At 36.6% G+C, this 27,712-nt stretch overlaps 1 protein-coding gene across 1 annotated transcript in view; it reads left to right on the top strand.

Annotated features, from left to right (window-relative positions):
• Positions 1 to 27,712, top strand: part of LOC115410209 (protocadherin-15-like) — a 409,909-nt gene that overhangs the window by 55,475 nt on the left and 326,722 nt on the right. The window contains exon 2 of the mRNA XM_030121717.1: positions 13,298 to 13,451. Within this exon, the coding sequence (XP_029977577.1) occupies positions 13,328 to 13,451 (124 nt within the window). The 5' untranslated portion in view covers positions 13,298 to 13,327. The remainder of the gene's footprint in view (positions 1 to 13,297; positions 13,452 to 27,712) is intronic.

The raw sequence follows: 27,712 nt of genomic DNA, 5'->3' as shown, positions 1-27,712 counted from the left end.
ACCTGAAATGTCTCGAGAAAAATAATTGCAATTTTAATATCATGCCTCAGTTTATCATTTACACATACAGTACGCATTACAACACAGGTGTCAAACATGCGGCCCAGGGGCCAAATCCGGCCCGCCAAAGGGTCCAATCTGGCCCCTGGGATGAATTGGTGAAATGCAAAAAATTACACTTAAGATATTAATAATCAATGGTGTAAAAATAATTTTAATTCAGGTTCCACATACAGATCTCAACTGGGGCAGACCAGTAAACTTATAAATAATGAAAACTGCAGATTTTATCTTTGTTTAAGTGAAAAAAAGTAAAATTACATGAAAATGTTTTACATAAATAAACTATCCTTTTACAAAGAAGGTGATTAACCTGAACAACTGTGAACAACCTGAAATGTCGTAAGAGAAGTACATGCAATTTTACCAATATTATACCTGGTACTAAATGTTTTGCGTATTTGTAATTGTAATGTAAGTTGTAATGCACATGTGTAAATGATAAACTGAGGCAGAATATTGTTAAAATTGCACTTGTTTTTCATAAGACATTTGAAGTTGTTCATGTTATTCAGATTTTTAAGGAAACTTAGTAGATGTAAACGTTACCTTAATACAGTTTTACTTTTTTCTCTGTTATTATTTTACTGGTCTGGTCCAATTTAGATCATACTGGGGTGAAAGTGGCCCCTGATCTAAAATGAGTTTAACACCCCTGCATTACAACTTACAGATCACAGTGGATCTACAAATACACAAAACATTTAGTAACAGACAGAATATTGGTCAAATTGCACTTAATTCTCTGAAGACATTTCAGGTTGTTCATACAGCCCCTTGTTTTCTTCAATTTCTTGTTCATTTTAATGCCTGGTACAACTAAAGCTACATTTGTTTGGACAAACAACAAAAATAGCTCATAAGAGTTTAATGTCAGAGCTGATATCGAGCCATTTTCCATGTTTTTATATATATATTAACCAAAATCACTTCAGTTCCTATATCAATAGCTATGGCATTGTACTGACAAAAACAGTGCTTTTAGGCATTCCATGTTTTCTTTTCTGTCTGTTTTAGTCACATGATACACACAGAGACAGGAGTTAGTACTTGATTGCATAAGCATTGTTTTGATGACTTTTGATGGTCTAATAATTTTTTCCACAACTATATTTGTTCAGGTTATTCACAATTTTTGTGAAAGGATAGTTTGTAAATGTAAACTTTTTCATATAATTGTACATTTTTTACACTAAAAGAAACAGAAAAATTTGGAATTGTCATTATTTCCAGCTTATTATGATAGTATTTTACTGGTTTTACCCACTTTAGATCATATTTGTCTGTATGTGGAACCTGAACTAAAAAGACTTTTCACATCCTTGAACGTTAATGTTGACCTCATAGTCTCTCCTTCATCTGCCATGTTTTAATAAGAAAAGACACGTTACTTCTTCCTTCTTGTGTCACTTTACTAAACATGTAGAGTGCAGCATTTTGGAGGGACAGGAAGTGAGGTCAACTGGAGGAAGTATGTAACACTGACCTTCAACTTTGTAGCATACAAAATATAAAGTGCATTTACAATAAAAAATAATAATGGATTGGATTTATATAGCGCTTTTCTAGACACCCAAAGCGCTTTACATTATTGACCCATTATTCATTTGCTCTCACATTCACACTCTGATGATGGTAAACTACATTTGTAGCCACAGCTGCCCTGGGACAGGCTGACAGAAGTGTGGCTGCCAGTTTGCGCCTACGGCCCCTCTGACCACTACCAAACATTCATACACCAGTATGGGTGGCACTGGAGGCAGGGAGGGTGAAGTGTCTTGCCCAAGGACACAACGGACTGACTAGGACAGAGCAGGATTCGAACCGCCAACCCGGTTATTGGACGACCCGCTCTACTACCTGAGCCACAGCCGCCCCTATATAATCATAAAAAACAGCAACAAAGAAGTCAAATATGCAGAAATAACTTTGCATATGAGTACACAAATCTAACAATTAATATCTTCAGTGTAATTTTCCATAAATTCATCCCACGGGCCGGATTGGACCCTTTGGCAGGCTGGTTTTGGCCCAGGGGCTCTGTTTAACACCTGTGTTCTACATCAATGAGACGCTGTTGATTTTCAATAAAACCAGTGGTTTTTAAAGCACAGGTCACCGTCTCTGCCTCATCCCCTTTCTTTCTCTGTCTGAGTCTGCGGTATTGTCTGGGACAATTTCTTCTTCTTCTTCTTCTATTTCTTCTTCTTCTTTGTTTTTTATATAGTATATAAAAAAAAAAATATATATATATATATATTTTATATAGTAGTATAATCTCTTTTTTTTTTTGCTTTTATTTTACCTTCCGTCCCGTCACTCCTCTCGTTCTTGCTTTTCACTCCGTCTCCATTCTCTGTTTCTTCATTTTTTGTTTCCACTGCATCACCGTGTTCCTCTTATTTTCCCCTCCTCGTTTCCTTTGTGTGAGCTTTTCCCTCTCTGTTGAGCATGTTTCCTCTGCTCTCTGGAGGAATATAGCTTTTTGAAGTTCTACCAGAGGAGAAGCGCCTTCAGCCCTAATACACTTCATCTTGGTTACTGGCGCTTACAGCATGGCCTACTATCATGTACCACAGTGCTTTGCAAACTTTGTCTGGGAGTAATGCACAAGGCGGTAACCAAGCTTGTGGTCCTACTGGTTATGATCGTGTGACGGGAGCAATATGTGATAATAATATGAAAATAATATGAACAGATTCACTCCTGACATGAGGCAGAGACATGATTTTAACAGAAATGGAATTATTCTACTGTAATTATTAACGGTGCGGAGGAGAGAGAAAAAAAAAGATTGTAACAGGCAAAAGAAAATGACTACAATTAATAAGAGGATTAAAGATGGAGTGTGTAAGATTTAGAGGGATTTAAGAGAATCTATTTGCAAAATTAAATGTAATATTAATAATTACATTTTCTTTAGTGGGTAGTCACATGAAAATAAGAAAGAGTTGCCTCAAAAAGAGGTGTTTTTGTCTCTACAGGGACAAAAACATTCCTTTTACGGAGTTCAGAGTGGATTTCCTGGACTACTAATGTCTATCATGGCATCTAGTGTTAAGGTGCATTTACTGTCACCTAGAGTATTACATTACATTACGGAGTAGAATTTCAGTATATCAAGAAACAAGGCTGCCCCAGTGTAAGTAAATAAATAAATAAATAAATAAATAAATAAATAAATAACTCAGACATCTAATAAATAGGCACAGAGTATTCACAGATGTATAAAATTAAATATACATTCATACAGAGATGAAATATATTTATTCATATGTTCATTTATTTTCACATTTCATTATTTCCCCTTCCCATTATTTTATATTTATCTGTTTATATTCATTTCAGTTTTTACTTATCCCTCATTTATCTGTTTCAGTATTTATTCGACCCCTCCATTATTTATTTTTGTATTTATTACATTTTTTTTTGTTTTAATTTTGTGTTTCTGCTTTAATTTCTTTGTGCATGTTTTGCCAGGAGAGTGCAAACTGTCAAATTAAATACACACCTTTGACTGTTAAAATCTTCAGTGTAATGTTCGTATTCATATTCATCCTGCGGGCCGGATTGGAATCTTTGGCGACCCGGTTTTGGTCCACGGGCCACGTGTTTGACACCCCTACTCTATAGCATTTGGTGGATCTGCAGAATTTGAGACTCCACTGATGGACTAGAGTTGTACTCGTACGTGAAAGCGACGTCTACAGCCGAATGCAATGGCCTCGGTTATTTCCACTCACTCTTCTCGTTTGTTTTGAGGGAGAGGTTGGGTCGTTTTACCGGCACCTTTACAGTCTGTTTGATTAGAGGAATTCTGGGTCTCGATAGTTGAGTCACACACCCACAATAACAAACACAGCGCCAATGAAATGTAGGAAGAAGTAAAAGCAGCAATAAATAAAAAGAGAAATGAAAAAATTGGGAAATAAATAAAGGAGAAATGAATAAATGATGAGGTAAATAAATGAAAACAGAAGTGAAAGCAAACAGACGACTATAAACTGGGAAATAATAAAATATGAACGACTACATGAATAAATTTCTTTCATGCATCTTTCCATGTTTGTTTTTTCTATATTTCTGTGAATATTTATTGATTTTGAGAACAAGCCTTCCTATTTATTTATCACTTCTTACCTTGTGTCTCTAATGTTGGTGGTCTGTTGGGATCTATCTATCTATCTATCTATCTATCTATCTATCTATCTATCTATCTATCTATCTATCTATCTATCTATCTATCTATCTATCTATCTATCTACATTAATTTACATCAGTTACATTCTTACATATATACAGCTCTGGAAAAAAATAACAGTCCACTGCAGTTTCCTGTGAAATCAGCATGTCTGCATGTATGACAGCCATTCCATTCCTGTGTCTGTTGAATTCCAACACAAGCACACCTTCTTCTACTGAATAAACACCTGATCCATGTCTTATTTAAGAAGGAGAAGTATAAACACCGCTACTGTGGCCATCACTATCTTCTTACGATAGGCAAAAACAGTGCTATTAGTACCGCAAAAGTAATTGGAATCCAAAAATAACTGTTGAAAACTACTGGACTTCTGCTCTGACAATGTTCCCAAACTCTGAGGACTGGTTTTTCTATCAGGACAATGCTCCTGGCCTCAGCTAGGTCAATAAAGGTGTGGATGATGGACCACCAGATGAAGACCCTGTCATGTCCAGCCCAATCTCCAGACCTGAACCCACTTTGAAAACTTCTGGAGGAACATGGATGGTCACAAGCCATCAAACATTGCTGAGCTTCTTGAATTTCTATGGCAGGAGCTGCATCTTGGAGAGCTAAGACATGTGAAAGCTGTCACTGAAAATCAGGGTTATTCCACCAAATATTGATGTCTGAACTTTTAAGCTGTAACATTAGTATTGTGTTGTTTAGAAATTAAAACAAACTTGTTTTCTTTGCATTATTTGAGGTCTGAAATCACTGCATGTTTTGTGTATCATTTTGTTTAAGTGTTGTGTTCTGCAAATACATGCTCTAAATAACAATATTTTATTTGGAATTTGGGAGAAATATTATCAGTAGTTTAGAGAATAAAACAAAGATCTTCATTTTATTCAAACACATACCTATAAATGGTAAAATCAGAGAAAGTGATCATTTTGCAGTGGTCTCTTACATATTTCCAGAGCTGTATATGTACTGAATAACAGTAATATCCCCAATCAAAAGACCAAAAGTGAATAAAACACTGACTCTTCTTTCTGAGAAGGGCATATTAACTACACACTGAACACTTAAACATATTATTTTAATGAATTAGTTGCTAAAAGTAAAATAAACAGTAAATGTTTTCAATAGTTCAACAAATCCTGTATTCACATAAACACTTCCTCTCCACAAAACACAGGCTCACACACTATAACACAGGTGTCAAACATACGGCCCATGGGCCAAAACCGGCCCATTTAAGGGTCCAATCCGGCCCGTGGGATGAATTTGTGAATTGCAAAATTACACAGGAGATATTAACAGTCAAGGATGTTAATGTCATTGTCACATTTCAGGGGTCACATACAGACCAATCTGATCTCATATAGGTTGGACCAGGAAAACACTATCATAATAATATAGGAGTGTAAAAAAACAAACTACACAAACTATCATTTCACAAAAAAATGTGAATAACCTGAACAAATATGAACCTGAAATGTCTTAAGAGAAGTGTAATTTTAACATTTATTCTGCCCTTTCCTAAATGTTTTGTGTATTTTTAGATTTGTAGATGAACTGTAATATTATATAATTACAATATTGTTAAAATTGCAATTATTTATATTGAGACATTTCAGATTTTTTAGGTTATTCACATTTTTATTAGCTTACCAGCTGACAGGCTGTAAGCTATTGTCGTCATGCGGCGTCCGTCGGCGTCGTCTGTTGTCCGTTACAAAAATTTCAATCGTCTTCTTCTCCGAAACTACAATTCCGATTTACTTCAAACTCGGTATACAGCTTCTTTATGATGATGTCAACAAAAGTTAGTGAAATTATTTGGATCCGGATCTGATTCTGGATTTGGTGCGACTTTGAAAAATGTCCCCATTATAAGCGATAGGAAGTGGATCGATGCAATAACTCAGTAAATATAAATGATATCCAGTGTAAATTTCTACAGTCCAGCCCTGATGGGGAGATGACCAAAACATAATGGCCACATGCTGATCAGGATCTTCTTCTGGATTTGGGAACTTACGGAAAATTTAACATGGGCTCTTATGGGGAAAAAATTTCAATCATCTTCTTCTCCCAAACTCCAGTTCTGATTGACTTCAAACTTGGTATACAGCTTCTGTATGATGATGTCAACACAAGGTATTGAAATTATTTGGATCCGGGTCTGATTCTGGATTTGGTGCCACTTTGAAAAATTTTCCCATTGTAACAGATAGGAAGTGGATTGATACAATAAATCAGTATCAATGATATCAAGTTGGAATTTTAATTTTTTACAGATCTGATTGGAATATGACCAAAACATGGGCTATTTCTGTAATATAATAAATACACAGAACTGGGTGATAATAAATGGCATCTGGATACATTTCCCAAAGCTTTTAATTTGGCCGGTAAGCTACAGGGCCAATGGTCCTATTTTTAAGGAAGCTTTGTAGATGTAAACATTTTCATTATGTGATTTTTCTTTTTTTTTACTATTATTATTTCACTGGTCCGGCCCACTTCAGATCATAATGGGCTGAATGTGGCCCCTGAACTAAAATGAGTTGGACTCCCCTGCTATATAACTACATCACCTGGCTGCCTCGGTTTTGTCACTTAAGCGTCAAAACATGGCATTTTGTGCTGCGTGTGTTAGATGAAACCACGATATATTCCCATGAATCATAACAGTCTATGACCTATGAGCTCATTTTCTGTAGGAGGACAGACATGATTGATCCCAACCGTGCTATTATGTTTATGTTTGGGCTTTTAATGGTTTTAATTTCTATTCAAACATTAAAAATGCCGAGCGCCTGCCAAAATATGTTTGCGCCGGGGGAGGATCCATTTTCTGTTCCATCTGTCACTTGTGATCTAATACTCACCACAGTCAGACAATTCAAAACACATTTGATTAATGTCGTATTTTACTGATAAATATACCAATACACCCGCATCGGTCGTGACTTTGATGTCGCAACAATTGGAATCATTTCATCAATTATTCCGAATATTTTAACGCTTCTTGATCTACTTGTTTTTACCCAAACACATCACCAAGCCAGGACAAATCTATGCGGTAGAAGCTGAGCCTCATGTGTCTGTCAGATTTTTTGCCAAGATTACAATATGACAAGCAAAAGCAGGGGGTGTCCAACCACAGATTAGCTGCTCTGGGACCAGCCTTATTAACCCATAAAGACCCAAACCTCCACCAGCCACCAAAGGCATCTACTGAACTAATATGTTTAATATCTGTTGATCCACTAATTCTATCAAAACATGTAAATAATTGGTGTAAAATGCAGTTCAATGCAGAACAATCGATGGAAAACCAACAAACAAAAGTGAAAAGTGAAGTATAAACAGAAAAAAAAGAAATATGGTATTTATATAAATATTTATATTCATTTAAAATTAAATATGATAATAAACATATTTAAATATTCTTCTTCTTCTTCTGCTTCTTCTTCTTCTTCTTCTTCTTATTATTATTATTATTATTATTATTATTATTTGGGCATACTTAATTTTAACCCATAAAAACCCAAACATCCACTCACGACCAAAACCATCTACTAACCAAAAATTATATCTGTTGATCCACTAATTCTATCAATCCATGTAAATAATTGGTGTAAAATGCAGTTTGTCATCTTTTCATGGTCATCAGATATGACCCATTTTGACGTTGAGAGGCTCTGTGGTTACCATGGAAACACCTTCACCTTCTACAACATCGATTCACAAGTAAAACCACGTAGTTTGACAAATGACAGTGGATGGAGACGAGCGATTATTTGTGATTAACAAAAAATGAAAGGAAAGCCATGTGATGGATGTCCCAGTTAACCAGTACTACCTTCGTTTGTCCTCTCATTTTTAAGTATTTAAGCAATGTACTAGCACGTTGACCTTTGAGGATCCACAGGTTCTAGATTTGGTAGTTTTTATGCTGTTGTGTATTCATGCATGCTGTACTGTAATTGTCCAGCAGTCACCGCCAAAGTGTTCTGGGTATAGCAACGTGATTGTAAGGCTATTGTATTCCAAAATTACCAATATCTCCCAAAATATTGGTCCTATCAACTTGTCGTTGTCACTAGTCTCTTCCTTGACCAAAAATACATAAGTATGCCAAACTGCAGCAGTCAGCTCTGTACGGATTTTGTGTGAATCAAGAGACACACACACAAACGCACACAGAGGCCACTTGGCTTTTGTAATATAGATGAGTGCTTCAAGTAAGATAAGATAAGATAAGATAAGATAAGATAAGTTAAGATAAGATAAGATAAGACTTTATTGATCCCACCATGGGGAAATTTCACAGTTAACAACCAGCAACGACCGATGGAAAACCAACAAAAGTGAAAAGTGAAATATAAACAGAAAAAAAAGAAATATGTTATTTATATAAATATTTATATTATTTTAGAATTAAATATCATTATAAACATATTTAAATATTATTATTATTTGGGCATACTTAATTTTAACCCATAAAAACCCAAACATCCACTCACAACCAAAACCATCTACTAATCTAAAATGTATATTATCTGTTGATCCACTAAACCTATCAATACATGTAAATATTTGGTGTAAAATGCAGTTTGTCATCTTTTCATGGTCATTAGATATGACCCATTTGGATGTTCAGAGGCTCTGTAGTTACCGTGGAAACACTGTCATCTTCCACAACATCGATTCACCAGTAAAACCACATAGTTTGACAAATGACAGTAGAGGGAGACGCTTGTTTTGACGTTCAGTTATTGATATTTTTGCTGAAAAAGTAGTTTTTTTCCCTGTTTTTTTTTCAGTTTTGATATAATAACCTTTGAATTAATTCTGAATTGTCATGAACATCTAAATTAAATATAGGAAAATACATGATGTACAGTGAAAAATGCAAAATACAGAGGATAATATTATAATAAATGGTGATAAATCATTTGAGAAAGGTTGACCAAAGAGAAAAAATCATTTGGGAACTCCCACAGAAGTAGCACTAGTTTGTTATGGGTTTAAAACCTATTAGAATTATTTGTCATCTGTGCTACTGTGACATTAACGACTGAGCAGTGGTATTAAATTCATAAACATCAAGTATCTCTGGTGATTCACAAAAAAATCCTTGCCACAGAAAAAAAGACCATCTGCTTCTCTGTTGGGTTTAGTCAGACAGACTGTGAGATTTCTTGGACTCTGTGTTACATCTTAATCACACTCTGTCCCACCTGCATACCATTAGTGGAACGCTCAAGCACCGAAGTTTAATACGTTAAACTCAATTATTGCCAGTTAAGAGCGGCTCGCTGCTATTGTGAGTCCAAAGTGTGTCCTTCAAATGGAGCCGTTCTTGGTTCAAACCCCCGTGACTGCTGGATTTTACCTCTGGGCTTTAGCAGAACATCACAATTTGCTGAGAGCCAACTCCATCTCCATTCAGTCGGCGGGGCATTAGTAATCGGACTCTGTCACGGCAGTGTCTGCCGGGGGGAATTTATAAATCAGTTTTAATTAACAGGTGGCAGGTTTTGCATGACAGAAAGCAGTTAATGTTGTTCTTACCAAATGAGCTCAGCTGAGTTTAGTCTCGGTTAAGGTTTCTGCATTGGATAATCTCTTTCTGTTGAGTAGAGATTTTCAGTATAATCATGGAAATGACCCTTTGAAGGAGGAAACTAAATAATGCAAGAGATTAAGATGCTTACATACCATTTTTTTTTTTTTTTATTCAGGTGTTTTAGTGATAAGAAGATTAAAGCAAACGTTTTCTTTTTTGACTCATTTTTGCAAATTCTGAGAATGCTGGGTCGTTGTTGTCCTAAATGTACAATCTCTCAAACCCATTCCCGCAAAATTCAAACTGTTAAAAAGTCTTTGATTTGATGCCAGTACCATGTCTCCAAAAAGTTAGGACAGAAGCAACAATAGGCTACAAAAGTAAGTGGTACTAACATGAAACAGATGGATGAACATTTTGCAAGTAATTAGATTAACTGGCAACACTTCAGTGACATTATTGGAGATTGGGCCGACGTTTACCAATCTGCAAAAACGTATATAAATTGTGGAAAAACTTTCAGAATAACATTATTATAATGCCTGTGAGTGTGTAATGTAGTCTGTTTTTTCCATATCTGTTTATAATTACCATTTAGGCATTTCATATAACATCAAAATGTGCAGAACATTCTCAGCTATCAGGAAAATAAAGACTGATCTGTACCGAAACACTGTGATGAAAATGTTGGGCCCTGAAGCTGAAAAATGTGAGTTCTGATTTTGTCAACAAATACAATAATATATGAAAACACATCTTTACCATGTGTAAATGGTCATTTGGAGATTACAGACTGATTCAGCAATTTGTTTTGTTCACAAAAGTAGTGTAACATATAAAAGAAATAGCCAAATCAATAGATAAAGAATGCCTAAAAAAAAAAAAAAAAAAAAGTTGTAAAATTGTTTTTTGTTACTTCATTTTGTAGAAATGTAAAACTGACATGAAATGACAATGAATTACACATCCACAAATGCAGGTTAAAGCTCTATCGTACAAAGAAGAAAGCCATACATGAACATGATCCAGAAACAACACTGTCTTCTTTAGGTTAAGGCTCAGTGGACTGAAGTAAAGTGGAAAACTGATCTGTGGTCAGATTAATCAAAATTGCATCCTCCAGACATCTTGCAAGACCAGGCTTACCTACATACTGTATATATGACAACAGCATGGCTTCGTAGTAGAAGAGTCCAGGTCCTGAACTGGCCCACCTGCAGTCCAGACCCTTCATCGGTGAATGACATTTAGAGTATCGGGAAATGATTAACAGAACTGTTGAGCACCAACAATTCCTGCTACAAACACACAATTTGTGGATCGATGGGCACCATGGCTGGAGGCGGTGGGTGAGGAATGGAGTTAGGTGAGGGTGGAAAACCCATAAAATCTATCAATCTGTACATCTGGGCTAGGAACTGTGAAAATTGTTTCCTCTACATTGTCATTAGTCGCTTTTCCATTGAACATATGTGCAAAACTTTACCGATATTTACTAAATGTCAAAAAACAGAAGTGTATAATGTCGGTTTTTCCATTAAATCACAAATGCAATGATTTCTTTAAGTATTATCACGGAATGACACGAGAAGTCATTCCATAAACATGGCGACGAGCATAAATATCATGTTGATTTACAGATATATTCATTATTATTATGTATTACCTCTCTATTCTGTACTCAATTAAAAAATTATTCGGTTTCCTGGTGTGTCCACACATACCGCACCAAGTTTCTTTTAAAACTCCTCTTTGCTTGTTGTAACATCTGTCAACATCTGTTTTTTTTTTTTTTAATCACGTGATTCTAGTTGTGGAAAAAGGTCTCTCCATTGCAGTTTTGCGTGATGTAGCAATTGCGCTCCACCCGAAAAACCACCTCTTGCAAGCGTAAAAACTTTTCATTGAAAAACAGGAGTTTTGGCAAAATTGTCATTTTTCCATTAGGTAAATTTTTATGCACAAGTTTTATTGGCGCAATTTGAGGGTCAGTGGAAAAGCGACTGTCGTTGGCTTTGTTTTATGATCTAGCAGAATGTAAAAAACAAAAACAAATGAAACAACTGGAACATGTATTTTTCTGTGGCGGTATTGTTCAATAAAAAAACAAAAACAAAGTAAACAAAAAAAAGTCCTGCTATTGGTTTAATCGATTCCCATTTTGGACATTTATGGGCTGTTGTTGAGAGAAGAGGAGATGAAATACAGTACCTGATATGTTGTTTAGTTCCCTTGAATAAAACGTGTTCATGACAATTGAAAATCATTGGATTCTATTCACTGTAAGAATAAATAGTGCATTCAAGGGAACATTTGTAGTGAGTGTAGGTAGTTATGGTCTAACCAGAAGAATTTTGCCTCGAAGCAAGGTAGTCGACTACTGTGGACCAACTGTGGAGCTTTGTCACATATAAAAAAAACAGAGCAATCATCATCCATACCTACCTGAACGAATGCTACCTCTTTCCTTGCATGTGTTGAAGATATTTTTCTCTTTCATGTTATTTTAACCCACTTTAAATGTTTGTATGAATAAGTGGGCTGTATTGGAGCTCGATGAGTTCGGGTTATATCGCTGCAGAGCAATCAAAGACCAATTTATAGACACAAGTCCAGCCTCAGACTGTACACAAATGTCTGTTTGAAAGAGAACTTCAAAGGAGGCTTCTATTTTCCCCTTCAGCTCTGCATGCTCCCCCTATAAAATGTAATTAATTTCAACCTAAGGGACACGGACACACATAAAAGCTGCACATATACACATAGAAAACGTTGATGCATTTCTGTCTTTTCGTTTGCAGTCTTTCCAAACATTATCTATGGCAAGTCTCCAGCTGCAAGATCTAAGATGTTATTTTCTTAGTTTCATTTTTTGCAATTTTGATTGTGAGAACTATTTCCTTATGTAGCATCATCTACAGATTTCTATATTTCCAATTGTGTTGCAATTCGCATGAAACAATCAGTTACTTTGACGCAGGGCTCGGAAAGACTGATCAAAGGTTTTAGTTGGCAACAGAGCAGCCCTCAATTGTATCCACAAAATTAATATTAAATTTCACTTGAGCTTCAGATTGTGAGGGCTACTCACCTGAGGAATATTTTAGCTTTCATTAAAAGTATTTTTTTTTCACTAGCGAGGGTGGCAGAAACAAGGGGCATGCAGTTCATGTACATCAAACTCAGTATGACTGCTTTCTTTCAGTGGCAGATGTCATCCTGTGAGTAAGTTAATGTACGCTCTCACATCAGTGTTCACAAAAAGCCCAAACACAGGTGGTGCAGCCTCAAAAAGGAAGTACTTGAAAGTGACTGCTCTTGGATTTTTCTCTCTGTGTCGATTTGTGAATAGGGCTGAGATCGCCAGATGTTTCTAAGCTGTTGCTTTGAATGTAGCTAAAAATGAGGTGAGCGATTGTGTTTGCCCTGTGTTTATGTGTTCCCGTCTCTATCTTTCTGTGCAGCCGGAAGCTTGGTGAGGCTCGGTGGTGAAGATGGTTAGAACGCACTTAATGAGGCCACTGTCATGGGGCCGGGTCAAATGGCTGGGTATAATGGGAACAGGAGTCCTTTATCTCCTGCTGCTGGTATCAACCTGTCTCGGCCAAGACACAGAAGGTAAGGACAGTCTCTGTTGCTGTCTCCCTCTTCATCTTTTTTAATCACTCATTGCCTCTCCCATACTCTCTCATACTTGCTTTAGTTTTGCATGTTATTTTGGCATTTTCCATTTGTTTCTCCACTGCTTTATGGTTTAATCTTATTCTGTACTTATTCTAAAAGTAATAGTAATTGTAATAGAAATAACGGAGCCATAATGTGATTAAAAAAAAAAAAAAAATTACAATTATAAATTCCGTGCTGCCTTCAGGTGGCCAATTTTCCCTCACTGCTTAACCCAACTCATCAACAGAACTTAGTTGATTTTGTGGAACAGTGTGTTACTGGTGGTAACTTGATGGATGTGTAATTAGAGCTAGTGGAGTAGTCCAGGGTATACAGCAGTATACGACTTATACCTACTTATTTTTCAGTCAGCATTGTGTATACCCACTTCTACACCCCCCTGATGCGCACTTCAGTTGTATCTGAGCCAAAATGCCCATTTTTTCCCCACGGATGGTGAAGCCATGACCCGCCCTACTCTGTCTCTGATTGGGTAGTACTCGCTGCCTTCACTGATTAGATTGGTTAACTTAAGGTATGAGGACTGATGAGCCAATCAGAAGCAGAGTAGGGTGGGTCATTCCGGGGAAAATATTGCTAACTAGCAGTTGATTGACAGGTCACTGCACGTCTCATTGAAAGATGCGCGATTATTGGAAATGCGAATGAGTAAGGCAGAATAAATGTCTTTCAATTAGGTGACACATGTTGAGAGAACCTACTTTCATGGAATACATAATTCTGAGGTAAGTTTTAAGGTGGTTTCAGAATGAGTCACTGTTTTAAACTTCTGGTCATATGACTGCACATTTAGAGGAGGAGAGATTTTGTCACCAATAGTTAAACTGTATGAGTAAGCTAATGTTATGAAAGGCTAACGTTATCCTATGTTTGCCTCATGTTGAATGCATTTACATTCATGCAGCTGCTTTTGTGACCAGTAACACCTACAAACTGCTCCTGATCAAGTCATGATAATTTTATAATAGTGAGCAAATACTACTGATGGATTTTTGGGTAAACTGAATAGAGTAGTCTGAATATGTCACTGTTTCTAAAACAGGGCATTTTTCTGGACTACTTTTTTTAAAAAAAAAAGGCAAAAATTGAGAGTATACCCACTTCTCCAAGGACCACTACACCACTGGTTAGGGCCCATAGCCCATGGCTCCAATTCTAATCACATCTTTTTCCACTTCTCTCTAAAACTAAGGAACAAATGCCCAAAGATAATATTTGAAAATGCTCTTTCTGATTCATTTTGCTGTATTAATCCTTCAACTTAAAGTCTACCCTTTTTTTAGCTTGACACCACCCACGGATGATTGCGAAAAGTGCAAAAAAAAAAAGTGGGAAGAGAATGAGGGGGATGTGTGAGACAGGAGTGAGTCAGTGAAATCCACAAGCCAGAGATAAACAGATGGCAAGACAGGATCGGAAAGTGCCCTTTTTGAGGCATGTGGCTGTCTGCAGCCATAGTTTAAGTGTAGGCTATGCTATATTTAGAATATTTCCACCACTTCTGATGGGAATCTGAAGCCTTGAAGTGGTCTTGAAAGCTACAAGACTCATTGGACAAAAACCAGCAATTTTGCCGTGTAAAGAAACAGGCCTCAACCTATTGTCTGTGTAGGTTCTCGTTTGCCCAGGTCATCATTCTTCTTGGTAGTTCTTCTCCGTTCAACTGGACTGGTTTAGCTCTTTTGGAAACAGTTCATCTCTCATCCAAGAGACTTCTTCCGTTCTAATAACTAGTGGAGGAAACTGGACTTATAAACCTGCAGGGGGAGTGGTCTGTGTGGACGTTACTCCCAACTTATGTGTTAGGGTTGTAAGAGGGGTGTGTCTCTGGGGGTAGGATCGTTAGTGGGTATTGTGTGTGAGTTTCAGGGTTGTTGACCAGATGGGTGGGTCCTGGGACGCCGACAGGGGGGTAAACATGACAAATCCATAGGGCCCAGCATTTGTGGGGGGTCCATAGAGCAGTGGAGGGGGTCCAGTGGATACAGGCTAGAATTTGTGAAACTTTTGTGTAAGATTTGCTGTATGAGAGAGGCACAGAAGTCGGACATTGAAAGCATGTTAAGTTTCAGTTTCATTTTCATGCTAGTGTAGGTCCACAACGTTTACCTTTCATGGGGCCCACAATTGGTAGCAGTGCCCCTGGTGGATCACTGACAAAATCTGTCGGGGGTTTGTTTGGTTTCAGGTGAGTCCAGGTGTGGAAGATTGTTGGTTGAAAACTGTTTGGGAATGTTATTTAAAATGATGTTATAGGTTTTCGATAAGTAGTGTCTCAGACCACCACCTCTGTTCAGGGAAGGACTTTCCACTGTCACAAAAATGGCTTCTTTGTCTCCTCTCTCAAACTATTTGTCTTCTCTGGCCAATATTCCTCAACCTATTGGTTTGCCTTGTGTTTCAACACATTGGTTTGGTCCCAACAGGCAGACTAACTTGATCAAGACAGTATCTCTCTGAGGCCAAATTGCTGCTTTTGTCGAGGCAGTCTGGCTACTTTGACGACAGTAATATAACACCGTCAGTTCCAGCTGAGTTGCATGCATGGCCCATCTTCAGGTGTGTCCACTGTTTGGTTTATAACAGAAAATGCTAGTTCACAAACTTCCAAAGTTTGGCAAAAGCATTCAATTGAACACAAGAATAAAATGAAGAAGTTTTGGTAGTTAAAGGTCAAGGTATAACATGATATATGTGAGGAACATGTTCTGCTTAAACATTCACTTGGATACATACAGGAATGAACTAAAACTGTTGATATGGCCAAAGGGTCAATGGTTCATGTCGCTGTACCTTGGAAACACCTTGAAACCAATGTTCAATTGGAATAAAAGAGAACTTCATTAGACGTTGATGGTCAAACACCAAGACTGTTCTGACCTCACAAAATAACAGCCAAAGCAGATAATATTTAACAGAACTGCTTGAGAAGATTATGATTCAAAGATGGTGGACACTTAACCCACAAAGACCCAAAGGTCCACTGCTGACCAAAACCATCTACTGATTTAAACTGTTTAATACCCATTGATCCATTAATCCTTTCAATATATATAAATAATTGGTGCAAAATACAGTTTGTCATCTTTTCATGGTCATCAGATATGACCCATTTGGACGTTCAGAGACTCTGTAGTGAACGTGGAAACACCATCATTTTGTACAACATTGATTCACCAATAAAACCCATGGAGTTTGAGAAATGACAGTGGATGGACACAGTGAGTTTATGTTCAGTTAATAATAGATTTGCTGAAAAAGTCACTTTTTCTTCAGTTTTCTCTATTTTTGATATGATAACCCTCAACTTTAATCTGACCTTTTGAGAACATCTATATACTTAGTTAATTGAATGTAGGAAAATACCTGATTTTCACTGAAAAAACACTAAATACAGATGATAATATTATGATAAATGGTGATAAATCACATAAGGAAGTTTAAATATAGAGAAAAAATTCCTTTGGGAATGGCCACAAAAGTAACACTGGGTCTTTATGGGTTAAACTGTTCCATTCTATAGAACTAATTTGCCATTTACCTCTTTATGTGCGTTCCAATATTCAGCAAAGAAAGTTAATGTAATGTGAATATAATCAATTTCCTCAGATGTCAGGTGTTCATACTATACGTACGTATTAGTTTTATTTCATTTTTAATGCGATATAAAGAAAGGATGATGGATGAATTGTTCATGTCAAAGCAGTGGTTAACTCTGGCATGTTCCTGAATGTGCTCTTTCAGTCCATTGTATAAAATTAATCTGTAATTCATAGTAGCCATAGTAAATGAAAAAAAAATATATATATATATGACAAAGAGGCATTTAAATGTTGAAGAAAATCCACACTCTGACTTAACTCTGCTGACAGCAAAGTGAAGCAAGGTAAGACAGGAATGAAGTCATCACTGTTGGGAGAGCTCAGCATAATACTCTCTTGACTTTCTGCTCAATTTGTCAGAATATTAATATTCCATTTAACTCTTAGTCCTTGAGATTTATCTGGTTGGCATTTAGCTGACAGAGGCTGCAGACAAAGGTGAACGTGTATGAGAGTGAATGCTTCCATGAAGGGCATCCTGCATGTATACAAATTCCATTTTAGTGTTTCCAGTGAAGCTACACAATAGGGATGGGAAGATTGTCCGATATGTACCAACACACCGACATGCATGTGCATGAGGTTAGAGAAGCTGAAACCGAATGAACATTTTGGAATGATATGGAGATACATCGGTTATTGAATGTTTGCAGCGATAAAATTGGATTCTTTCAGTAGAATATATTTTTACTTGCATTTAAAAGTATTAATATTTATTTGGGTAAAGTTTTGGTAGTTTGGGTAAAGACCCACATTAATGTGCAGTGCAGATTCACGGGCGTGTACACTGCATATGACAGTATAAGCTCTGCAGATGCACTGTGACATGTGCGCCGTGGATGAATACTATATTGTGTGTTTGAGTGTGTAGATATACAGCCGTGTGGAAAAAGTAAGGATGCCCCCCCCTTTACATCTTAGTTTTCTTCACCATATCTAAATAACTGGAATTTTTATCTTCATTTTAACTCTACTAAAAAGATACAGATTTTAAATGTGTTGTTAAATTCTTATTAGTAATTTATTTATGAGGAAAAAGTTAGGACACCCTTGTCTTCATTATTTAAAATATAGAATCTAGAAAAAGCCTCTCTAACAATCTTCAACTGGTTTGTACCTGACCAAGTGCATTCAATCTGCATTTTAGGGATTGGAAGGAATAATGAACAGAAGAGTGTCCCAACTTTTACTCCCAAATATATTGAATTTACCAACATATTTTAAAAAGCATTTCTTTAGTTTTATGTCTTTCGGTGTATGTGCTTCATATCTTAGTATTATTGTAAAAAAAAAAAAAAAAAAAAATCTGAATCCCACATATTTATATGGTGAAGCAAACAAACATTTAAAGGGGAGGGGGGGGGGGGGGGGCTTAACTTTTTCATATGAAGTACATGTTCTGAAATTGCACAAAAGCCAGTCTGTGAAAAGTCATGGTTTTATTTGATAAATAAATAATCAAGCTCATTGAATTGCACTGCATATTCTTTTAGCAGAATGAATGTGTTGAATCAGAATGTGCTTAATCGCTCTATATCATGATTTGGGTGTGTATTGTATTGCATCGTGAGATGCCACACACGTACCTTTAATTTATCAGATCAGAGATGCTGTATCGAGATGCGTATTGTATTGGCCTTACAACTAAGATTCCCAACCCTACTATACTAGTCTAAACACCTCTTAGATTCACATCTCCGTAGAGCCATCTGCTTGTCCTTCTTCTTCATCAAAGCGCCCATCTGGGTAAATTAACACCTGTTAAACTGTGTTCTCTAAACTGTTGACAGGGTCCAGAAACAGATTTACAGACCTTATTCTGGTAGATCCAGACATAACAAGAATAGTATTTTTTAATGAGCTTGGATGTCTGGTTGACAGACAATATTTTACTGAGCTTGGGTCGTATCATGACAAGCAAACTTTAATGAGCTCTAGTCCCAAGATGAGCAGTTGAATCTAGGTGTTTGGGCCACCAAATGACAGGAGTACTAGTATGTTTTAATTAGCCTGAGATTCAAGGTGAGAGACTATATTTACTCACTGTTGGTTCCCAAGTGACAAGAGTATCAGTGTATTTTTAATGAACCTCTATCCCAAGGTTAGAGATTTGCGCGGCTAGCCTGAGAGTTGAACAGTTCTGAACCTTTTTGTATGTTTTCTCCTGCAAAAACATGTTAGAATGTCTTGCTAATTAAGCAAAATAACCCATTATACATTTTTCACCTGATATCAACAGACAAATTATAGATTTTCTTGCGCTAATATGGGATTCATAGTGGACGGTGAACAAAAAAAAGCAGACTAAAATGCAAACCCTCTGCTGATTATGAATTCTTGTGAAGCCTGAATGTGTGTGTAGGCGGCGCTTCACTGATGTTTTTAATTGAATGTGACTTATCTGCAAGTGTGAACAAGAAACATCAGGGGCTATGAAAAGAGTTGCTGTATGCTTGACTTGTCATGGACTGATGTGTACATATCCCTGTCTGGGTTTTGCTTTTTGAAGCCAGAATACTCATAAAAGTATGTGTTCGTGTGATTATTTTTGAGAGTTCCTGCACGATAATGATAACAATACAGTGTGTATGTGCAAGGAAAACACAATACCTACCAAGGAAAGATTTGCCAATACATTACAATTGTATATTAGTTTCTACCATGTCTGTAACTGCGAGTTTTCATCAGTCGGCTAAAATTTACTTAGGGGGTCAAATGAGTGGCCATTTTTGTCAAAAAAAAAAAAAAAAAAAAACGTTGTAAGAAATGCATAGAACTGTGTTGAAATAATGCTAATACATTTGTGCACAGACTACTGATATTATTTGACAGTGGAAGCTATATTTTCAGAAATATTGGATTTTTGAATAGCACATGTATGTGAAAACTTTTGCTGGTGGACGGACGTGACATTACCCATGATGATCTGGTCAGTACCAGTACTTTATTAGTAATAAACTTATATACTTACTATTGCTAATTCTCCTCTTATTCATAAATGTTAGTATTGTGGATCTAAAACAATAACAGCTGACACAAAAACACAAAATGTGTCAGTGGACAGATGTGACATGGTTGTTACAGATCCCATCATACTGATGCTCGGCAGCCATGTCACCGTTTCCACAAATGATCCCTGTGCAAAAACTAGGATCAGAGTTATTTATTGTATAGTTTATCATCATACTAAAGAGTAAATAACAATATAGAATTGTTATTTCTTTATAAAAATGCTTATTATTAGAAAACTGTTGATTTAAAAAGTGACGTGTGACATTCTTAATGTATGTATTGGTGTAACATAAGCAGGATGGATCAGCACCATACTCCATATTACAACCTGTGAAAATAAAACATGTGATATGTAGGATAGAATCTTATAAGAAAAACTGGGGAATCTAAAAGAATACAGGGTGGGGAAGCAAAATTTACAATATTTTGAGGCAGGGATTGAAAGACAGTGTATGACCAATTAGTTTATTGAAAGTCATGAGAATTTAAATCTTCAAATCATATTTTACTGCATTTCTAACGGTCTTGTTGTCTACCTCAAGTTCAGTTGCCATTTTTCTCATGGATTTGGTTGGATCCTTTAGGATTTTGGATTTGAGAGCTTTAATAAAAGCTTTGGTACATTTTTTGTTGCTTCCTCCACTTCCAGACTTTCCCGTAATAGTTTTGCTCATAGTCATTCTCTTCTTTACATTATAAACAGTCTTTATGGACACTCCAACTTTTTTTGAAATCTCCTTTGGTGTGACGAATGCATTCAGCAAATCACACACTCTTTGATGTTTGCTTTCCTGATTACTCATATGGGCAAAAGTTTCTGAAAAGGTATGGATAATAGTGTTAGGTATGATTATGACATCAATATATGTTTGGTTTCAAAACAATTGACGTAGTGCCTGCTGAGAAAAAAACAACTAAATGTTCATTGTAAATTTTGCTTCCCCACCCTGTAGAATATTTGTTTTTCAGGTAAATTCAGTTCAAATATAACTTGGCCATTTGTGACATGAAAATATAGCATTAACTGTGATGAAATTGGACATTTTTGACCTGAAAACATAGTTCATATGACCATCAACATGTTGCAACAGAACTGAAATCCTGTAAATTTGCATAACTTACATTTACCAACACAAAGTTCCTTTGGGGATTCACTTATATTGATTTCTTATGCACAAAGACATAAATAAGACCTCTAAGCAAATTTTAGCCACAGTACATTACAATTGCATATTAGTTTCTACCATGTCTGTAACTGTGAGTTCTCGTCAGTATATTTGGCTGATATTGAATGTTCTCCATCACTTCCATCAATTGTGTCCAGTGGGGTGATGTCTAGATTTATAGTGGATTCTCTACATCTATCAGTGTGAAACTGAGGTGGATTTGGAGGTTTCAAGGTGACTTTAATATTTATCACTGCTTTCCTTTGTTGTAAGTTGTTTCATCTGAGGTGAATGGCTTTCCCATCTGTCCTCACTTCAGCCTTTCCTCCTCCTCCTCACCTTCTGCCTTTGCTTCTCGCACTCCTTTTTATGTCTTCTATTTCCTCCCGTCAGTCCCTGTCATCTTCCTCTTATTCATCTGACTCTTACGTACACTGATACTTCACCAGATTAATATCACTCCGCCCATGTACTTGTAGGACTTTTCCCCTCTTACACTTTTTCTGGATGCCGCAGTCCCTCTCCTTTCATTTCTGTGGTTTCGTTTAACAATACTACACCTTTTTTGTTGTGTTTGTTAGTTCGATAAACTATAAAAGGAGCGTTATATTGAATACATACATGAACAGCCGTAACATTCTGACAGGTGAAGTGGTATTAATTATGATGATCTTATTATAATGGGACCCATCAGTAGGTGGGATTCATTAGGCAGCAAGTGAACATTTAAACCTCAAAGTTGGATGGGTGAGATATGTGAAGCCTTTGAGATCTAATTTTGCTGAGATGACTCCATGAATATGAACCCAAAATCCTCTGAAGGAAATATGTTTTTGTGTTTTTATTTATCTTTATTTATACATTGATTCTTTACTTTGCGATCCTGTATGCCAAGACAATGATGAGCTGCTGGAAATGTTTTTGTTTTATATTTTTTTACACCCACTCTCTGGATGTGTATAGTTTGTGTATTTGTCTGATTTTGCAATGTTTGAAAAAATCTAAATTCTTTCAATAAAAAGAGAATAAAAATATAAATAAATGAATGAATGAATGAACCTCAAAGCTGATGTGTTAAAAACAGTAAAATGAATAAGAGATGGTCAAATCACTGGGTCAGAGCATCTCCAGATCTTGTTGTTGCTTTTGTTTGCACAGACCCAAATCGGACTAAACAGCAACCAGATGTCAACCAATTGAGCATCTATGGGAGCAGAACATGATTACCATCTGTCTAATATTGTGTAGGTCCACCTTTTTCCACAATAACCTCTCTGATCCAAGGTGTAGACTCCACCAGACCTCTGAAGGTGTGCTGTGGTATCTGGACCAAGACATCAGCAGATGAGTAGAGAAGTGGACCTCCATGGATTGGACTTATTTGTCCAACACCTCCCACAGGTGATCAATGATTCTGAGGTTAGGATGTCCTTCCTTAGTCCATTTTTGGTCGGTATTAACCACTGCAGACCAGGAACACCCGACAAGACCTCCAGTTGTGGAGATGCTCTGACCCAGTCGTCACCGTTACAATATGGACCTGGTCAAAGTCACTCTAACAAACTAGTGAATATAAGAGAAACAACTATCTAACTAAAAAATAAGTGTCTAACTCAATAATAAGTAAATTATTTGATCAAAGTTTAGAATTAGAATGGCGCCACTGAGGTCCCCCTCATCAGGAATTTGGTATTTTTACCAATGTGTATATAAATAAACATATTGAACTTGCTTAGAAGGACTTACTGTAAGTCTGTTGCAGCAAAGACTTTAGCACCGAGATCATGCACATTTCCCCACGGTGCTTATATGTGTGTGTCCCTACATTATTGTTACTACATTATAATGCTACTGGATATAGTTTCATTTAATTGTCACCAGCTTCACCAGGTTATCTTATACTGTTGTTGCCGTACATTTTCGTACAAATGGTACGTTATTTATTTTAAGCAAGCGCTTCAATCAATGGTAGTTTGAAAGACAGGACTTTTTTCGTCACTGCAGCAAAACAGACAGAAGGGAACAGTATTATCGTATGTAGGCAGGGCCGGGAATTTTTTATTTGACACAGGGAGACCTTGGGAGTTGAGAACCACTGGACTGTTTACAATCAGTCTATAATCAGTGGAACCACAGTGTCACTTACTGGTTTCTGATCTGTCATGTTGAAGCCAGAAGCCAGGTCGTTGGGTTGTTGGATTTTGGAGCCAAAAGTGATCAGATTTCATCAATAGAGGTAGAATTACAGGAGCCTGGTCAACAAATGTTAAGCACTAACTTACTGACTCGATAAAACAGTGAACTTCATCAAGCATCGCATTAACAAAGGAATTATACAGTCTTGTTAGTGAAACCTATTAGCCATCAAAGACTTTATTTACCCATAGATCTTATTAACAGATCTACATCTTAAACACAGGCTATCAGATCATTATTAGACATTCTAAATAAAATAGATGAGACTAGAATGACTGACTAGAATGAAAAAAAATTCAGGAAACAAGTTCAGTGAAAGTCTTTGGGAGCATGGGCTTTTTGGAGCCCCTCCCCATGGCCATCAGCTCTACTACAACTCTAAGATACTTCACTTTTGACTTCATTTTGGAGCCAAGATACTTGACTCTGATAATATACACACAAGAGGCATAGCATAAAAAGTACTAGTGCTTGACACCAAGAACAGTCACTTTGTTTTAACTGCCTTGTTTCTGCGCTATATAGTTTTTTTAACATGAGTGAAACAATCCTCATGACTTCAGTGAATCATGGCTCATTCTAAGCATAAGGTTTAAAGTTTAGAACCACAGGTGCTTATATGAACTTTGTGTTGGAGTCTGGGTTGTGCTGGGAACTTGACTTTCATCCACATTTGCCAACTTCAGTTCTAGGCAAAATGGAGCTAGCTTTGGAGAGGTACTGAAGAACTCAGGACTGAGCATAAGGAAACAGCGTAAAGGCCATTATTGTAGATGGCAACAGAGTCAGACGTTACCCTATAAATGGACTTTAGCAACATCTATAAACTCAAGCCTCCAGCAGAAACTATAAAACTGAACCTTTAAATATTGATATGTCAGAAACCATCACTACTTCCCTTATTTTTTGGGGAGAATGTGCCTTTATTTACTTGATATTTACAATACATTGTACAGGAGTAGAAAAAAAAGTTTCTGGACATCCTGAAAATCTCAAATCTCAAATATTATCGTGAAATATTTGCATAATTTTTGTGTGTGTTCCAAAAGGTGTAGCTTCATCAAACAGACACAAATCAATGGAAATTATTACCCCGGCCCCCGATGGGGGGCAAGGGGAATTGTTTTTGGTTCACTTTCTTTGTTTGTTTGTTAACACTGTAGCCGCAAAACTATTGGTTGAATTCATATTAACTTGAGTTTATAGATTGCCAGTGACCCAGGACAGATCTAATTACATTTTGGGAACAGTATGCATGTATGCATGTGTGTATTTATGTATGCAAATCTTTTTTTTCCCCATTTACTTATAATGGGTGAAATTTCAAATGTCTGTAGCAGCAAAACTGTTGGTTGAATTCATACCAAATTAGGATTAAAGATTGCCAATGACCCAGAATAGATATCCTTATATTTTGGGAAAATTAGGTCGAGGTTTAAACTTTTTATGATTTTTTTATTTATTTATTTTTTCCCCATGTGCTTATAATGGGCCAAATTTCACATGTCCGTAGCAGCAAAAGCATTGAATAAATTCATACCAAATTGGGTTTATAGATTGCCAGTGACCCAGAATGGATGCGATTACATATTGGGAAAAGTAGGTCAAAGTTACATTTTTTTAATGAATTTTTAAAATAATTTTTTCCTCCCATTTACTTATAATGGGCAAAATTTCAAATGTCTATAAAGCATCAATTTTGTTTCCATTTACTTCAGACTTGGCACATATATAGAGGCAATTGATATGCTGACATCAGCACATGCATAGACATGATGACATCAGCTGGATGAATGCTAAAATAAGCTACAATGTGTGTGCAGGGCAGGGTTTGTTGTGCCGGACACCACTTGTTTTTATTATAATTTTTTGTTTATTCTTAACAAGAGAAAATATCAAACTAAATTCTTGACAGTTTTAAAGTGTGTAACCCTGGATGTGTTTCATTATCATGCTGAAACATTCAGCTTTGTCCTTGATGGAAAAAAGCATGTGTAGAAGGGAGCATGTGGCTGTGGAGAATGGAACCATACTTGTCAGAGTTCAGTGACTTACGGATGATTTTTAATGCAATATTTCACAAATGCATAGGGTGTCTGTAAACTTTTTTCCACCACTGTATGGTTCCTTATGGTTCTCGACACTACTCACCATCTATTGTTCTTGGAAATAACTTCAAACTTGTAAGAAAATGGGGTTGACCCTGTCCTCAGCATCCCCCGTCTAAATGACAGCTATGTGGGGAGTTGTTTTTGTACGTTTCTATCCCGTGTCCTCAGAACAACTACTGTCTGATTACCACCACTACCACTGTCAGCTGCGTTCAACCCTGCACTGGCTGAGAACAGGCCTGACACACTGAGACTGAAACAGAAAGAGAGGCAGGATAATGGATAAGCCGGCACAGTGACAAAGTAGTGAATCCCACAGCAATGAGCCGATGTGAATGTGTGTACGTACACTCGTGTGTGTGTATTTGTGAGACGTCTATCCGTTTTCTCCAGAGGTACATCAATCTAACACAAGGTCACACTGCTCTCCTTCCAACTCCTTTACTCTGGTTTTTTCCCCCACAACCCAATATCCACTTCCCTCCATCCTTTTCTGTTGATCTCTTCTTTCAGTCTCTGGGTTTTTCCTTTTTCCTCGAATCACCCCCCCCTTAAATTTCACCCTGTCTGTTTCTCCCATGTCCTCCACGGATGAATGGATGGGGGTAAGGGACGAGTGTGGATGGATAGATGAGCGGGTGATGGATGAACGGCCGGGTAGATGGGTAGAGGCGAGAAGATGGAGAGGGATCGGACTCGTGGGACTGACGTAGATTGGTGTAACTGCTGATGGAGGCCTTAAAAAGGACATGACAGAGCAGAACTGTTGAAAGAGAAAAGCTGTCTCCTCCTTGATGTCTACCATACCTCCTTTCAATCATCTCGCTGGGAAAATTGCATCTGTATTCTTAAATTTTAAGTTGAGCAGAACTTTTATGGTCTGAAATGTGTTTGGAGCACAGTATTAGTTAGAACAGAGGTGTCAAACTCATTTTCTTCCAGGTGCCACATTCAGCTAAATTTAATCTGAAGTGGGCCGGACCAGTGAAATATTAACATGATAGCCCATGAATAATGACAACTCCAAAATTTTTTAGGGCAAAAAATAACATTCAATTATGCCAATATTTACATTGACAAACTATCCAAACAAAAAGGATGTGAATAATGTGAAAAATGAAATTTGTTAAGAAATGTAAGTACAATTTTATTCATATTATGCCTCGACTGATCATTTATATTTATATATATATATATATATATATATATATATGTGCATTACAGATCAGATCTACAACGGCACAAAACATTCAGTAACAGGCAGAATATTGTTAATATTGCGCTTAATTTTCTTTAGACATTTCAGGTTGTTCATATTTGTTCAGGTTATTCATATTTTATTGTTAAAGGATAGTTTGTTAATTTAAATATTTTCATAATTTAATGTTTTTTGCACTAAATCAAAGAGAAAAAATGGTGTTGTCATTATTTATAGGTTATCATGGTATTATTTTTGCGTTTGATGCCGTAACTTGCACTTTGCAAATTCATCCCGCAGGCCGGATTGGAAACTTTGGCCCCCGGGCCACATGTTTGACACCTGTGAGTTAGAATAAATGAAAGATCTTCTAGTACTACTGTACTTTCTTGCTTTAACAATATTTTAATATTGTACTTTTAATAAGCAAATTATCTCAAAAGGGTGCTTTGCATAATAATTAACTTATATCAAAAAGACCCACTATGTAATTAACTTAAAAACCCTGTGGAACATTATTAATGGCTACACGCCCACACATACTGTAGGCATGTTCTCACACACATAGTAACACTCACACACTCATTGTCAACAATAGTAGACCACTCTAATGTCTACACCTAATTAAAAGTGTTGCGTGTATTTTTTAGAGACGTCCACTGGCAAAACACATCTAACTCCCACATTTCATTTCATTATTTTAATAGATATCCTAAAATGCAATTTATTGAATGACTTCTTGTAATATCTCGCTTGATGCAACTGCATATTGAGCGGCAAACTCGTCCTTTTTCTTTTAGTCTTTCTCATGAGACTGGACAGTTTCATCATAAAATGTTTACTTTGCCATTTCCTCACGAGTGCCAGATTCAGATTCTGTGGCCATCAATCACATAGTTTCTTAACC

This window comes from Sphaeramia orbicularis, chromosome 19 (genome assembly GCF_902148855.1).
Source record: "Sphaeramia orbicularis chromosome 19, fSphaOr1.1, whole genome shotgun sequence".
In the NCBI taxonomy this organism is placed as follows: domain Eukaryota; kingdom Metazoa; phylum Chordata; class Actinopteri; order Kurtiformes; family Apogonidae; genus Sphaeramia; species Sphaeramia orbicularis.
This window is presented reverse-complemented; position numbering and strand designations above follow the sequence as displayed.